The sequence below is a fragment of the Agelaius tricolor genome, unplaced genomic scaffold (genome assembly GCF_023055355.1).
Source record: "Agelaius tricolor isolate 1412-34295 unplaced genomic scaffold, bAgeTri1.0.p SCAF_29, whole genome shotgun sequence".
Classification (NCBI taxonomy): Eukaryota; Metazoa; Chordata; class Aves; order Passeriformes; family Icteridae; genus Agelaius; species Agelaius tricolor.
Window position 1 is genome coordinate 1788881 of NW_027269289.1, and position 16258 is coordinate 1805138.

Below are 16258 nucleotides of genomic sequence, written 5' to 3' on the forward strand. Positions count from 1 at the left end.
TCGGCTTGGAGAAGCACTCGGGGAGCTCGGAAGGGCTCGGTTCATCCCTGCAGGGGCTGAAGGAGCGGCCGGGGGGCAGGAGGGGGAACTGCTCACAGCCCCAGCAGCGTCCCTGGTTGCTCAAGGCCACCAGAGGTTGGTTAGGTTGGTGGTTTATTTGCCTCACTCTGCTTCCCTTTCCCCCAAGCCAGGGCGATGTTTCTCCTCCAGCCCGGGGCTTTTTCCCCGCCAAAAAACCCAAAAAAGCTGCCGGAGGAACACGGGCGACCAGCAGAGCCAGAGCGCCTGGGCCAGGGCCGGGCGAGGGAGCCGGGCCAGGGACAGACGGACAGCGGGGGCAGCTCCGAGGCGCGCCGGGAACAGGAGCTGCCGCTGGCACTGCCCCGAGCCGGGCACTGCCCGGCCCTCCTGGGGCCCTGGCCCAGGGTACGAACCGGCTGCGAACCCCCGAGCACCGGGGAGGCCACGGGAGAGCCCCGGGACGCGGCGGCGGCCAAAGAGGAGGAGGAGAAGGAGGAGGAGGAGGAGGAGGAGGAGGAGGAGGGAGCCCGGCCGGAGCCGGCCCCCAGCCCCGCGCCCCTTCCCAGAGCCCCCCAGCCCGAGGGGACCCCCAGCCCCTCCTGCCCCTTACCTTAATAGTGCCGTCCATCGGGAATAACTTCCAGCCGGGACCAGCAATATTCCACACATTGACCCGGTTTAGCCTGCGACTGACGCCTCCTGAAGTTTTTTATCCTTCTCTCTCTTTTCGCTCTTCTCGCTGCCCTTCCAGCGGTTTTGTTGCTCTCTCCGTACCCCCTCTCCCCCTCTCTCTCCCTCCCTCCCTCTCTCTCGGTCTCTCTCTTTTTTTAACTTTCCTTCTTGCAGCAGAGCGAAAAAGAGACAGTTAACCGGATGAAACGTTTTTTTCTGCTAATTTTGGGAAGTGAAGTCACTCGAGGAGGAAACCTTCGTCTCTACGCTGGTCCTGCCTTCTTGGTGAAAATATATATATTTTACATACAGGATATTTGCTCCATTTAGATAAGAAGGGGCAGAACAATAGCCACCTCTGTCACAGCTCCTGTTTGTCGCTGGGACAGCCCGGCCAGCGCAGTGCCTGCCTCGCACCCCAGCCCGTGTTAGGCAGCCTGTGTCATCTCACGGCTTCGTTTAACGTGGGGTTTTGCCTTTTTTTTTTTTTTTTTTTTTTTTTTGGCTGGAGCAGCTTTAGCCTGACTCACTGAATTTCCGTCTCTTCCCACAGATTTTTTTATTAATGCGTTTTCCAGTCAACGGGAAAAATTAAGGGGAGAAAACCGTAAATGCAATTCGGTGACGGCAGGCGGAGGGAGAAGAGAAAAAGTCTGGCGATTAAAACGTATTTAAAGCATATTTCGAGCCCTCTCCTCCACGCCTCCCAGCACGGACCGTGAGCCGGGGGTGCAGCCGCTGCCAGGAGCGAGCGCTGAGTGCAATAATGCAGGACAGACAGACGGATTCAACACGGGCTGCAGGCAAGCCGAGGCTCTCGGCCACTCTCGCCCCTTCCCTCAGTCCCGCTCGTCTGGCGGGTGGGATGTGGGGCTGGGAAGGGAAGGCACTGCCATGGATGGTTTCTGTCCTTTCTTTCAGGTGCCGGAGCCCTTTCCCAGCCTCCTGTCCCAGTGCGAGCTCCTCGCGGGGATGTGAAACCCCCTCAGAGCGGGGGACACCCCCACTTGATAAACGTGTCAGAACCTCACAATCAGTACCGGAACAGCGAACGTGCCGCTCGGGTGCCGTGTCCTGACGGGCACAGCAAACAAACCCCTCAGCCTCTAAACCTCGCTCCAGAGCTGGCGAGCCCCCGACAAATCAACAAATCCTCCCTCACTCAAACCGCAGCGAGCGGCACAGCAGAACGCGCGTTTTCCTCTTTCCGGGAAAAGCCGAACCTTTCCAAAGGGCCGGGGAAATGAGACAATACCCGCTTGTGCTGCTGCCCCGCTCCCCGCCCGGGCCAGAAGAACCACGGCGGACGCATCATGCAACAGCCGGGCCGCCCTCCTGCCCCACTTCCACAAACCGGAGCCAGACAGCGAGGGAAGGAGGGTGAAGGCAAGAGAGGAGAGTGCCAGGGCAGCAGGACTCCCGGCCCGTCGGTGGAGAGCGTTACCTTGTCCAGTGCCAGTCGCGTCCAGGCTTTTTGTTCCCCCCTGTCTTTAGTCCAGCCACGGGGAAGGGGATGAAGGGAAGCAAAATTATATCCAAAGTTATCCTGCCCCTGCTCCTTCCAAAAGGGAAATGCAATAATGCCACCAGTGTTTCTCCCCGGCTGCGGCAGGGATGCTTTATTAATACTTTATTTCTCCGAGACCGAAGCTGGCAGGAGAGCCGCAGATCCCCCTTGCCCCTCCCTCCCCTCCCTCCCCCTCCTCTGAAATTAGCCTCATCAATTCAGCTACAATTTTTCAGTTCGGATGCAGACACGGGGCTGAACGTGACCAGACCTGGAGGTTTTTGGCTCGCTGCTCGCAGCGATTGAGGCCGCCTGCAGCGGGAGGTGCGGGGGGAGCGCAGGGCCAGCCCGACCCCCGGCCCCTCCTGTCTGCCCCGCGCTCCGGGGCTGCGCCGGGGTCCCCCGAGAGCAGCACATCTGGATGCTGCTAGCGGGGTCAGGTCCCCCCTTGCCTAGGGCCACAAAACTGGAGTTCAATTAAAAGAAATCACCGTTAACCCTTTGCTTTCCTCATTCCTCTTGCTTTTCCGTGCCCACTGTCCTGCCCCTGCCCCCCCCGGCAGCGCTCCGGTCCCGGCTCCCCCCTCGGCGCTCCCACATGGCAGGAGGCTGCAGCGACCAGAAAAGCGAGAGGTTAAAGGGAAGAGTGAAACGCATCCTTTCAAAACCCGAATGGTTTCCTCTCCAGACAACGCTCCCCACCAGCCCCGACAAACAACGCGGGTGGGGGGTGAGGGAGAGGACAGGTTGAGGATCTCAACCGTGAAAGGAAAGGGAAAAATCCCCTGGAAGGAGCCTCTGTCACCCACCGACCTCACAGGGCACTTCGAGTCGGGGCTGCGGGACCGACAGCGGGGGAGCTGAGGATCCGGGAGAGGCGGGGGGAACCACCTGAAAACAGGCCCAGCTCCCGGGAGAGGAGCGCGACCCCCTCAAACCCCTGAGCCCGACCCCTCAAAGCCCTGAGCCCGACCCCTTCAAACCCCTGAGCCCGACCCCTCAAAGCCCTGAACCCGGCACCTCAAACCCCTGAGCCCGACACCTCAAACCCCTGAACCCGGCACCTCAAACCCCTGAGCCCGACACCTCAAACCCCTGAATCCGACCCCTCAAAGCCCTGAGCCCGACCCCCTCAAAGCCCTGAGCCCGACACATCAAACCCCTGAATCCGACGCCTCAAAGCCCTGAGCCCGACCCCTCAAAGCCCTGAGCCCGACCCCTCAAGCCCCTTTGCCCAGCTCCGGGCTGAAGGGACAAACAAATCCGGCCCCGCCGCGCATCCCCGGCGCTCCCCAAGACGGGCGATTGCCAAACAGACCCCCCGCCATCCCACCGGGAGATATTTTTGGAACCCAGCTCTGCATTTTATGGCCAGACGGGCACCGTGACCCGCAGGGGTTTATTTTGCATGTCCGGGGATGACCGGAGCGGAGCCTGCTCGGGTCACTCGTGATACCGGCTCTGGCAGGGATGCTCCGCGCTTCTCCTCCCGGGTTTGGTCTAAAGCAACATTTGGGAGAGCCCAAGAGATAAGGGAATGAGCGGAGGTGTTACAGACTCCAAAGAGAAGCCGAACAATCTGCTCTTTTCCGCCCAAATAACGAGAAATAGAAGCTTTGCATTATTTTTTCTTTCTGTTTTTGTTTTAATCCCCCACCCTCCACTCCACCCCCCCCAAAAAAAATTAAAAAACAACCCAAAAAACAAATACCCCCTAAAAACCTCAAAACCAAACCCAAAGCCACCTTTGAAGTTATGCCATACTTTTTGGAAAAGGCTAAAATATTCATAACCTCCGGACGCCAAGCTCTGAATCATCCTAGGTGGTTGTGCCGTGACTCTGGGTATTTAACTGTTATTTAACTGAGTATTTGACTGAGCTTTTAACTGGTATTTCACTGACTATTTAACTGTTACCTAACTGGATTTTTAACTGTTATTGCATTTAACCGAGAAGGAGGGAGCCGAGACAGGCGGGGGAAAGGCGGGCACGGGGCTGAGCAGGATCTGTTGCCACTCTGGATCTGTCGCTCGCCCTTCGGATGCTCATGTACGTACAGCAAAGGAATTGGTGGGATCTGTTTCATGTGGTCACCACCAGACAGCTGGAAAATCATTTGATCTTGGCAACCACGGAAGATTACAAATGCTTACATCGGGACGGGCTGGTAGAAATCAGTTACTCCTCTATTAATATTCTTGTTAATTATTATTATTATTATTATTTATCTCTTTCACTCCGTTAACGAATGGAACGGAATTGTCGAGCGGCGTTGTTCATTAGCTCAATATCGATCTCGGGCGCCTGGCACGTCCCCACCTCCTGTCCCCGTCCTTGGGGCTGCTCCCAGCCCCACACGGAGAAGGTGAAAACGCCGCGCTCGGGGCGATCCGAAAGGAACGAGGAGCCACTGGGGGGATGTGGCCTGGAGCTGTTTCGTGTCCAGACCCAAAGGAGTTAACCCTCGGTGTAGTTCGGTGCCAATCCCTCGCAGAACCCCAAAGATTTGGATTTTCTGTCTGTTACCCACGCGGGATTAGCGGGCATCACTTCATAATTAAAACCGTCCGGTTATTCCCTAGAACAAACACAATGAAAACCTTCCCCAGCCCCATTGCAGGTTGGGAATCTGATTTTCCGAGGAGGGGAGAGGGGATTGGCTTCTGTCACCCTCTCTGACCCCAACAGCATCAGCTGAGCTCTCGTTGAGCCCAGCGCGGAGCTGTGGCTGTGAACTAACGCGGGGATAGAGGAGGGGAGCTCAAAAAACCCCAACATCCACGCCCTGGCTTTGTGGCTAGAAAGAGCCTCATTTCCCACTAAACGTGACAAAGTGGCCCCTTTGTAAATCGAGCTTTCCACGCTCGTGTACTTCCACAGCCCGCGCGGGTGCACTGTGGGTGTTATATATCAAATAATGCCGCTTTTCAGATAACCTGCCACAGGTTCTATTCCCTCTGAACGTGTGCACAATTCCGTCATTCTGGACTTGCAGGGGGCCGGAGTTTATCCCGCTCCAGCCTTCCCTGGAGGGAAACTCTCCCCCTGCTCCAGGGAAGGTTTAAAATCGCCGGCTCTGACTTTCCTCTGGCACTGACCCCATCGCAGAAAGAAAAACGCGACGCGTTTGTTTCTTTTCTAACCCCACATTCTTACAAGCAAAAAGCCCAAACTGCAGCCCTGGGATTTGATCCTCCGAAACGAATCCCAATTTTAGACCCAATGATTTGGGCAAACCTCCGCTTTTCAACTGCAGCAATAAAAGAGAATCGGGAGAGGGAATCAGAACTGGAGGATCGGGTCCCTCCTCCTGACAGGAACAGCCCAGGAGATCTGGGAGCTGAAAGCGGGAAGTTATTCCCCGCTAATCGCTACTAAGTAAAACATAATGTCTGAAAAGCGGGGTGGAGAAGATGCGGGAGCTTTGAAGCTGCATCGCAATGAGGGGCGAGCGGGGCGAGCCAGGGGTGTCCTGGATGCTTTTATTTGAGTTCCATGTCCCAATAAAACTGCCCCCGCCCTCCCTCCCTCCCCCATCCCGCAGTTATTGAAAAGCTGAAGCACAAAACCCAAAAATACTGAAGGCCAAAAAAACAGACTGCAGTGCACTAGCTCCGAACGTCTGGCCCCTCGCTTGAGGCCATAATTAATTTGAGATTTATTTTTATTGGAGAACCCAGTCTCGTCTGACCTTAGCCAAACAAGACTTCAGCGAGACCCTTGATGCGCTTGAATGGAACAGAATATTTCTCTCTAACTTCTCTTCAGGCGGCCGTGCCTGCTTTGAATTTGTTCCTCAGACTTCATATATTTGGAGATTTACAGGAAAGATTTAAAGCATTTTTCCCCTTAGCATTCACTCTCTCTTTTCTTCCCTTTTCGCTCCCCTTTCCCTCCACACCTCCTCTCCTTCTAACCACGGGGCTGGGAGAGCATAGGGAGGGCTGGAATACAAAATTCCCCGGATCCAGCATATTGGGAGGGGGCGTTTTTCCTGTAAATTGGGAAAGAATGGAGCCATTAAAAGGTTGCAGAGCTGGGGACGGGGTTGGTTGCTGCTGCCTGAAGACGGAGGTCACTGGAAAAGCTCGTCCCCTGTGCCCGATTTCTTTTAGAAAGCTCCAACGTGCCACAATTCCAGGAGAAAAAACAACTTTTCTCCCACCTCGACTTAAATTCAAGCCGTGTCTTGAAGGGAGAGCGGGAAGGAGCAATGCCAGCCCTTCCCGATGCTCAGCTTCCAATGCTCAGCGCGGGGCTGAGCACGGGAAAGAGGCACGGGGACAAGGAGAGGATTTTTCTCTTTAAAGCAGAGAGATCGGTGCAAACAAGACCTAAATCCGTAAGCTGCAAGTTGTCATAAGGCGTTAATCAACGACTTGCTAAAAGTCCGACAATTTAGCAGCGTTTGTACCCCGAGAAATGGGTGTCGAAAATGGGGAGAAAGAATTGGGTATAAACGTAATTAGTGACGGCGAAAGGTGAGTGAGAAGGAGTTCAAGCAGCTCCTGTCCCCGAGGCTACCGCAGTGCCCACCCTGGAGGTGCCTGTCCCCTCCTCCGAGCCCGGGGGAGCAGGACTGGAACCCTCCGGGGTGCCAGGAATGGGGAAAATGGGAAAAAAAAAAAAAAAATAGAAAAAGCAGAAAAGGACAAAGCGCTGGAGGATGCACTCAGTGGGAACATCAGCACCCAGAGCGGGGAAAAGCCAGCCCAGGGAGGCTTTGGTTCCTTGGTTTTGCCTTTCCTGCCGGGCTCAGGCTCTCAGCAGCCCCTGGAGCACGGGCGGGTTTGTGCCCGCTCCAGCCGCATCCCTGAGCACCTGCGGGCTGACCCCGCGCGGCTCTCCTGGCACCAATCCCGCTGCACAGCAAACGAAATCCCGGGATATTCTCTCCTGGCAACCTGTCCTCTGCTCCTGTCCGCCGGGACAGGGACGTGTCCGTGCCAGGCTTTGGCAGCGCCCGCTCCAAAGAAACCTCCACTGTTTTGTCCTTAAAATAAGAGTTTACTCCCTCTCTCTTTAGGGCTTCTGTAAACTTTCCAGCGCAGGGAGAGCAAGAACAAACCCAATATTGTTCCCAGCCACGCAGCCCCTTTTCCCTGCATGAATATCCTTCTTTGTGCTGCACCACAAACCTTGGGGCTGCCTTAAACCCGGGCTTAAAGCGGGAACCCCGCGCTTGCCCTGAGGTTCCTTCCCGAGCAGAATCCATCTCCAGCCCCCAGGGCTGGGGCAGCAGCACCGCGGGGGTCCCTGCAGGGGGACAGGAAACGCGGGGGTGACACCGGGACAGCCGCTCCTCTGCCCCCGGGGCTCCCCTCCTGCTCCAGGGGACCTCCCGGAGGGGTCTGGCCTCGAGGAGCAGGAAAGGAGCTCCAGGAGCAGGGAAGGGGCTCCAGGAGCAGGAAAAGGGCTCCAGGAGCAGGAAAGGGGCTCCAGGAGCAGGAAAGGGGCTCCAGGAGCAGGATAAAGGGCTCCAGGAGCAGGAAAGGGGCTCCAGGAACAAGAAGGAGCTCCAGGAGCAGGATAAAGCGCTCCAGGAGCAGGAAAGGAGCTCCAGGAGCAGGAAAAGGGCTCCAGAAGCAGGATAAAGGGCTCCAGGAGCAGGAAAGGAGCTCTAGGAGCAGGAAAGGGGCTCCAGGAGCAAGAAGGAGCTCCAGGAGCAGGAAAGGAGCTCCAGGAGCAGGAAAGGAGCTCCAGAAGCAGGATAAAGGGCTCCAGGAGCAGGAAAGGAGCTCCAGGAGCAGGAAAAGGGCTCCAGAAGCAGGATAAAGGGCTCCAGGAGCAGGAAAGGGGCTCCAGGAGCAGGAAAGGGGCTCCAGGAGCAGGAAAGGAGCTCCAGAAGCAGGATAAACGGCTCCAGGAGCAGGAAAGGAGCTCCAGGAGCAGGAAAAGGGCTCCAGGAGCAGGAAAGGGACTCCAGGAGCAGGAAAGGGGCTCCAGAAGCAGGAAAGGGGCTCCAGGGGCTGGGAAGGGAGAGAGGCTCAGCCGGCCCCGGGCTGTCTCGGGGAGGGCAGGGCACGGGAAGCGAAAGCAGAAGCGCTGAGTGTGCGAGGAGGAGGCGATAAAGGGGAATGAAGCGTTTGGATGTTGCCCAAGGGCAGAGAAAAGCGCGGGGTAACAATGAACCCCCAAATGATCCTTGTGCCTTTACACACATCTGAAAGCTCTGTGGGGGCAGGAGGGGACTGAGGGCTGCTGTGACCTGGAGGTGCTGTCACAATGGTAATAATTAAAAAATCAGAATTCAGAGGTCATGTTGCTTTGCTTCTGGCTCTAATTCTTTCCATATCCCTCCAGTCAGGATTCCAGTGCTGTCTTCTTTTAAAATTTAATTTTCCAATTACATTCTGTATTTCATTCTCTAAAGTCAAGTCCTCGTGTTTGGATGAGATTAGCACCCTCTGATACACTGTGAATTATTAAATATTCGCAGATCAGCCAGTCCCTAATGGTCTAAGGAATAGAAATTCTTCATCAGTTATGCAGAATAAGCCATGAAGGATCAAAATTATTTTTTTATTTCTACAAATTCCCACCCCTCCATTGAATTAAGGCCCCTACAAGAAGTGGGTGTGAGAGAAAAGCTTGGGTTCCCTGTCAGGAGTTCTGTGGGATTGGGTTCCTCTGTCAACAGTTCCATGGGACTGGGTTCCTGTGTCAATTCTGTGGGGTTGGGTTCCCCTGTCAGGAGCTCTGTGGGATTGGATTCCCCTGTCAGGAGCTCCGTGGGATTAGAGTTCTCTGGGATTGTGTTCCCCTGTCAGGAGCTCCGTGGAATTGGGATCCTGTGTCAGGAGCTCCATGGGATTGGGTTCCTCTGTCAGTTTTATGGGATTGGGTTCCCCTGTCAGGAGTTCTGTGGGATTGGGTTCCTGTGTCAGTTTTATGGGATTGGGTTCCCCTCTCAGGAGTTCTGTGGGATTGGGTTCCTGTGTCAGGAGCTCTGTGGGATTGGAGTTCCATGGGATTGGGATCTCCTGTCAGTTCTCTGGGATTGGGTTCCTGTGTCAGTTTTATGGGATTGGGTTCCCCTGTCAGGAGTTCCATGGGATTGTGTTCGCTGTTGTGTGGGATCTGTTTTGAATGCTCTCAATGACCCCTCTGTGCTGAGATGGAAATCAAGGTTCCAGCCCTGAGCTCCAATCCGAGCGCCTCCACACAAAAATCTTTGTTAAAATTAAGCATTTTCAATGAAATCCTCCTCTGCCTCCTGCAGCTCCCTCACCTCAGCCTCAGCCTGCTTTTGGAGAGCCATGACAAGAACCCCGTGGCCTGAAGGTGTCCCAGGATATTTGGTGAATTTGTTCCTCCTGGGATTCCTGTGGGACACCCTGTAGGGTGTGGGGGACACCCTGCAGCTGCCCCCTCTGGGCCCCAGCCTGGTGGGAGGAGGCATTTTCTGTCCAAGGCACAGAGGAAACCTGAAGTGAATGCACACTGTCCATCTGTTGGATTCATAGAAAAGATCAATCCCCATCTCTCTTTTTCTGGTGGGGGTGGTGTACACATCCCACAAAAAAAAACAAAGAAAATACTTCTCCCTTCCATAAGGCAGCAAATAAGGCTTGGTAGAGAAAGAATGGCATTAATAATAAGAAGGAAGAAGGAGACGCAAGAAGGAAAATGGACACACAAAGAGAGAAGGATTGGGACTCAATCATCTCTCAATCTTCTCCTTTTCCATCTCTGTGCTCCCCAGAGCTTGGGAAGCCCTCCCAGGTGAGGGTGGGGCAGCAGGGAGGGAAGGAAGGCAGGGGGGTCTCAGTGGGACCTGGTTCAGCTGCACCCACCCTCGAGGATGGGGAGAGGCAGCAGCAGAGGGTGGGGGTGCCCTGCCCAGGAGCACAGAGCTCCCTGCACCAGGGAGGGGATCCACATCCACATTTCCACTGCCTGGAACATTCATCATCCCAGCAATTCTGTGAGCAGGCACTGGCAGAGCCTCTCTGCTGCCTCTGGGCGCATTTGGGTCACTGGGAGTGCCACCAAACCCAGAGGGGCAGGGACCGACCTCACCCATGTGCTGAGGGTTCAAACTTCCCTGAATTCCACCACACTCCCACCTTTATGAACAGCTCTGGATGAGCTGCCCAACTCAAACCACCCAGAGCCAGTGGCAGATCTTTCCTTTGTCTCCAGAGGATTTCAGGTCAGACTCGATGGAAATCCTGTTGATTTTTTAAGCACAGCTACAAATAATTTACCCTGTGCCATTAGAGTGGGAGAAGCTCTGCAGACAAACAAGCAGAGACAGAATCCTTGCCCAAAATACCCTCAGCTGAGGAGGAAGGGCTGTGTCAGAGGCAGAGTCCAGCAGCCACAGCTCAGGCCCCCCTCCACACTGTGAGTCCCACCTGGGGAGCTCTCCCTGCTGGATACAGCACAAACTCCTGGGAGGAGAACCCTGGCCCAGCCTTTTCCTGCAGCCCTGCCCTGCCTGAGGCTGGCACAGCCAGGGACAGGCTCCCAGTCCTGCTGCCATGGTCACTTTTTCAGGCCTGGGGCTCACTTCCACCATTCCAAAGGAATTTTGCTCCCAGCAGGAGCAGCCCTGGATCTGCTCCCAGCCCGAGGCAGTGACACCACTGCAGAGGATGGCACAGGGCCTTCCTCTCCTCATTGCAGCCAGAGCATCCCAGGGCATTCCCTGCATCCCCACAGCCAGCCACACACTGGGGAACCTTTCTGTGCTTCAGCTCCAAGGGATTTGCCTTCCCCAGACTGGAATTCCAGCTGTTTTCCACAATTTCTGTTCCAGAATCTGATCCAGAGCTATGCAAACTTACTGAGCAAAATTACCCCAAGATTCCCTGCAACACCAAGGTGGGAGTGGGATTTGGGGGATATCAGCCCATGAGGAACCCTGCCCATTCCTGGCTGGATTTGTTGCTGTGATGTGGAGCAGCTGCACAAGCTCAGCCAGTGCCACACGACCTGGGATCATCCCAAACTTGCATTTCCACTGCTGATTGTCCCACAAGTGCCCAAACTGAGCCATGACCTCGGGATTATTCACAGGAATCATTCAGTGGATCATCCCCAGGAATCCTGGGGCACAGATCATTGAGAGAGGAAAAGGGGGGAAAAAAGAGAGACCAAATTCCTGTAATAAATTATTCATTACAAATTATCCACCCAGCTGTAGTTAACACCCTCCTGTGTTTCTTCAGGGACAGGAGAGACTTGTGGTTTAGATTTTCCCTAAGTGCTGCTGCATGCAGGGCTTGCCTCAAACGTGTAACCCAGATGTCCCAGGCTTGGTTTATTTACATTCTTGGGAGCTGTTGTGAAAAAAACCCTATATGATGTCAAATATAATAGAGAGCTCAACTGAGGTATAAAGGGACAAGGCTGTGCCAACCCTGCTTGGGTTTTTGTTTTAATCTTTAGAAAAGAAAGAAGGAGAAGTGGTTTATCAGAATATATTGTAAGATTTTTTTTTTAAACTATAAATAAATAAATAAATATATAAATGCAAACAAGTATTTAAAGTGCAAGATCTGGTAATATTAGTTAAAACCAAAACAAGGTAATATCAGTTAAAAACCAAAACAAGGTAATTTTCCCACTAAATTACATGGAAACATTCAAGCACAGAAACTTCAGGAGCAGAGAAAGTAATCCCAGTGTCACACAGCACTGCCTGGTGTGACAATCCACTGCTCCAGCAGCTGAGGGAGATGTTTGCCTTTAACTCATTCAATATTTCCCCCTCTAAGTCCATTCTGAAATGGACCTTGCAGGAACCACCCAACTGCATAGATCATCTTGCACAGGGAGCTCAGGAGCTGGCACGGCAGAGAAGAGAAAGGAAACTCAGCCCTGGCTGAGGACTAAGGGGGGCTGGGGCAGCAGAAAGCTGGGAGGAAATGGAAGAACGACGGTGACAGCTCTGGGATAGAGCCCGGGAGCACAGCCCCATGTGTGCGCTGGTTCCAGAGCAGCAAAGCAGGAGCACACGGGAGTTTAACACAGCCGGAGCACAAATAACCCAGCAGCAACGAGGGGTAAGACAAACCCACTTGAATTCATTGTCTGTCCCCGATGAAACAACTTCTGACTCAGCCCTGCACGTTTCCAAAACAATAAATTTGATATTTCAGTCTCTGACCCCTCTTCCACTGAAGATCAAGGGATTTTTTTCCTGCTAAATTCAGTAAGAAAGGGAATGAGATTTTCAACCAATACAAACGACTGAATTTGGGAGGATTGTAACTTTTGACATTACCTGTTTAAAGATGCTGTCATGTCTTACCTTGACGTAAGACGAAGTGTCTGGTACAGTCTGAAACATCCTTACTTGTTTATTAGATATATTTAAAGGTCCTAAATTTGACCTGAAATAAATCACAAAAATACTCCCAGTCATATATTTGCATATAGAAAAATAAAGGAATAAAGCCTGATCTGAATAATAAGACTGGTAATAAAATATAGAGGGGAATGATCAAGCATTTAAATGTTACTTTTAAAGGACAGAGAACCACATCAACACAGTAACTAAAATGATGTAAGATGCTCACAAAGCAGGGGTTTATTTCTCTTTTTTAACACCAGTTTGGTTTTTCCCTTGGATTCTCCCTCCTCCTCAGGAAAAGAACCTTCTTCACGTTAGACCAGAGCAGAGGGAAATGTTTGACATTTGATTAACTGAATTTCTTAGCCAACAATTAAAAGCCAGCTGAAATACTCATGTTTTCATGTCGAGCCTAGTTAACCCCATTGACTCGTACCCCGAGGTTTCCCCGGGCTGAGTGAGGGGCAGTTGCCTCTCCTGGCTCATTGAAACCATCCCGAGCCATTGACCCGCCGGCCCCGACTGATTTAAGGAACCTTCCCCACCAACAATAATTAAACCATAAATTAAAAAATACTCCAAAAGGAAGCATCGCTGCAAATATTAAAAGAACTCTCAAGGTTGTCAATCCCGTTTTCATCTGGGGTCCTGCTCAGGCTCCGTCTCAGACTCAGGGCACCCCATCTGTTTTCCTGCACTCCCCAGATTTGATGAGCCCCTGGTGAACCGGGAGTTTTCTGCCTCCAACCCCAAATCGTCCCTGCAGAGATTGACAGCGATGGTGCAGAACGCGATGCTGTGCGGGAATACAAACCCGCAGCCACCAAAACATCCCACAAACCGATTTCATTTGTCCTCCCTGATCCTCTCGGGGTCCTCAGCCCTTGTGGAACGCGCCAGAAACAATTAGCAAAGTGTAATTAGCGAAGCGTAAGTGGTGAATCATTAAGGATCACCCTCACACAGGGTGATCACACGCCTGCCGCTCTGTGCTGGAAGGAAGAGTCCGAGATGGAGCCGGGAATTACCGCAGGGAAGGGACCCGGCGGGACGGGAGGGATGCGCAGGAGCCGCGCAGGAGCCGCGCAGCCCCGGGGGCTGGGCTGGGATTTTCTCCAAGCTCCTGAGGAAAAGCTGTGGGGTCCTGACGGTTTGTCCCGGTCTGATCCGAGCCAGCCCCGGGTTAATTACAGCCCCGCGCTAATGAAGCTGAGACCCCGCAGACACCCCTGGAGCCGCGGAAGCTTCCGCGGAGTTCAGGGAAAGGAAAAAAGAAATAAAAACAAGAAAAAACCCCACAGCTCAACAACTGCAAAATAAAAGCTCGCTATCTGCACGTAACCCCCCTTTAATTGATTTTTAAAGTATTTATTGCCCGTCCAGCTGGCACGGGAGGGCAAGCGGCTCTAAGGCGGACAATGTGTTTCTGATAAGTACAATTCCTTTTTTTCCTGTCGTCCTCCCTCCTAACACATTCCAGTTTCTTTTGCTTCTGAACTTGCGACGGGGGGTGGGGGCAGGCAGAGCGGAGGGACAAGGTAATTTTGCCTCGCCAGTAAATTTTCTGGGGTCAAGGATTCCCATATTGGTTTTCCCCGCTCTCCTCTTTACCCCTGATTAGCGTCCCCCTCCCGCCTCCTTTACCTCCCTGTTGTAATTACGCCTGTGCATGTAAATAAATACATCTGCATATGTTGGAGCGGCTCTCAGGAGCCTGCAGCGCATTATTTATCAATCGCTCTCCCTGCCAGCGTCAGCCGCGGTGGAAAAAGGCCTCTTAAACTACTTTTAGAATCCTTATTCTCATTGCTATGGTTGAAGGACTCACCTTTTAGAGCCTTTCCCCTCAGCCAGTGGCAGAGCAGTTTGTAAAGATCCAGGTTGAGACCAAGCCCAGCTCCCCCCCGGCTGTGCAGCGCTGCCCTCGCCGCTGCAGTTGTGCGGGAGAAGAGAGATTTCAACTTGTTGGATCCAAAGCAGCGCCGAAGTTAAAATTCCCAGCCCATCCAGACAGGCTGCATCAAGCAGGCATTTCCTCAGGGGGCTTCTGTGCTGCTCGCAGCTCCAGGACGTGCTTTGCTTTCCTTTCCCCTGCTTCTCTGCCCTCTACTTTTCATTTGATTTCCGTTTTCCCCCCTTATCAATATTCCAGCTGTTCCCTCAGATTATTCGTGGCCATGGGACATCCTCGCCCCGTGAGCCCTCCTGGTGCTATGAGCGACTTTAAACAACACTCCAAAAACAGAAAAAGAGAAAAAAGGAAAAAAAAAGGAAAAAAAAATCCCAACTTTAAAAAAAAATATATTGCTGAGGAGTCAAGCCGAAAAGAGACGCTGAGTGGAGCTCAAGTGCTACTTTAAATCCCCTTTTTAAAATAAGGAAGTTTCAAATATCCGTTTTTAAATCATCGGTCCTTATTTTGAGGTTTTCTTTCCTGACTCTTACCTAGAAAAGAGTTAACCCGAAGCATGACGGAGCACGCTGCAGATGCACAGGCTGGGAGAGCGCGATGGAATCGGCTCCAAACGATTCTTTTGGTTAAAGAATTCCGCATTTCTCCCCGCAAGCCGAAACCTCCAGCTCTTTTTAGCTATTTCACAAGAGCCTATCAAACAGTAACGTGTTCAGGAGGGAAAGGAAACACATCTTCAATCCAGGGATGGTTTTTCCCCACCGGAGTCACGTTCCTGGTGCATTTTGTCATCTCAGAAACCTTCACAGACAATATTTTGTTCTAACCTGGGCAAAAACTTCCAGGGATTTTAGTACAACATCAATTTTAAATGCAACCCTCAGAAGGGTTACCAAAACTATTTGGAAAATGTTCTTCCATTCTCTATTCTCTTTCTCTCCTTCCCGGCTTTGCCCCAAATTCCAACATATTGAAACATTTTTCTCCTTAATAAGAGGAACATATAAAGTGAAGGGGTGAAAGGGCAACCTGGGAGCCGTGCCTTGAGCTCCGCACACAATTTACTCCCTGGTAGACGAGGCGTTTAGCATTCCTCCCAATTTCCAAGGAAAACAGACTCAGACCCGGACCCGGCAACCAGGGACCTCGCCACTTTTTAATATAGAAATTCTTCGGATTCTTTGTTGTTATTGTAATTGTTGTTGTTTGTGGTGAGAGAAAGCCTTTCCCAAGGTGAGGGGACGGGGTTTTAGGGAGAAGCTTCCTTGGGATGGAAGGGAAAGCAAAGCGACAGGAGGGACACGCAGGAGGGAAGGGATCGGGGCAACAATCAGGACAGAAAGGGAACAGGGCAAAAAACCCTCTAAAATAAAAGCAGGGTTGTCATCATTAAAGGCTTTTTAAAAATCGCGTGCAGGGGTTAAAAATGCTCTTTGCAAGCCTTAATCTCATTATTCTGCGAGGATGGGAACAACGCTGTGCCCAGCCGGGACCGCACGGGCTCACGTTTCAAAGCCATCGCTCATTCTTTTCTCACGTTTCCACGTGTGAATTACACAGAACACGGCTCGGGAGAACCCGGGCTCCGCTCTCGTGGCCACCGACGCCTCTTCCCTTTTCCTGGCGGGGCAGGGAACCCGCGGGTGCATCCCTGCCCCGATCTCATTTTCCTCTCGTTTTCCTGCACTTTTAAAGCAATCCCAGCCTGGCTCCGGCAGGGAGCCCTGAGCACACCACAACCTGCCATGAAAAATCCTTTAAAGGTTGGCGTTAACGGGAATTTGGGATGTAAAGCACTCCCAAGTTCAGGGGAAACGCCAGCCCCGAATCCCGAGCTGGGTT

At 52.8% G+C, this 16258-nt stretch overlaps 1 protein-coding gene across 2 annotated transcripts in view; it reads right to left on the reverse strand.

Annotated features, from left to right (window-relative positions):
- The window catches only part of FLI1 (Fli-1 proto-oncogene, ETS transcription factor), a 90425-nt gene extending 75468 nt beyond the window's left edge, over positions 1–14957 (reverse strand). Inside the window, exons 1-2 of one of the 2 annotated variants that reach the window (XM_071449477.1) lie at positions 14333–14957; positions 12463–12544 (exon numbers count right to left, since the gene is read on the reverse strand). In XM_071449477.1, the coding sequence (XP_071305578.1) occupies positions 12463–12501 (39 nt within the window). In that variant the 5' untranslated portion in view covers positions 12502–12544; positions 14333–14957. Of the gene's footprint in view, positions 1–631; positions 875–12462; positions 12545–14332 lie in introns of those variants that run through there. The other variant, XM_071449478.1, reaches the window with a different exon arrangement.
- Between the last annotated feature and the right edge of the window lie 1301 nt (positions 14958–16258).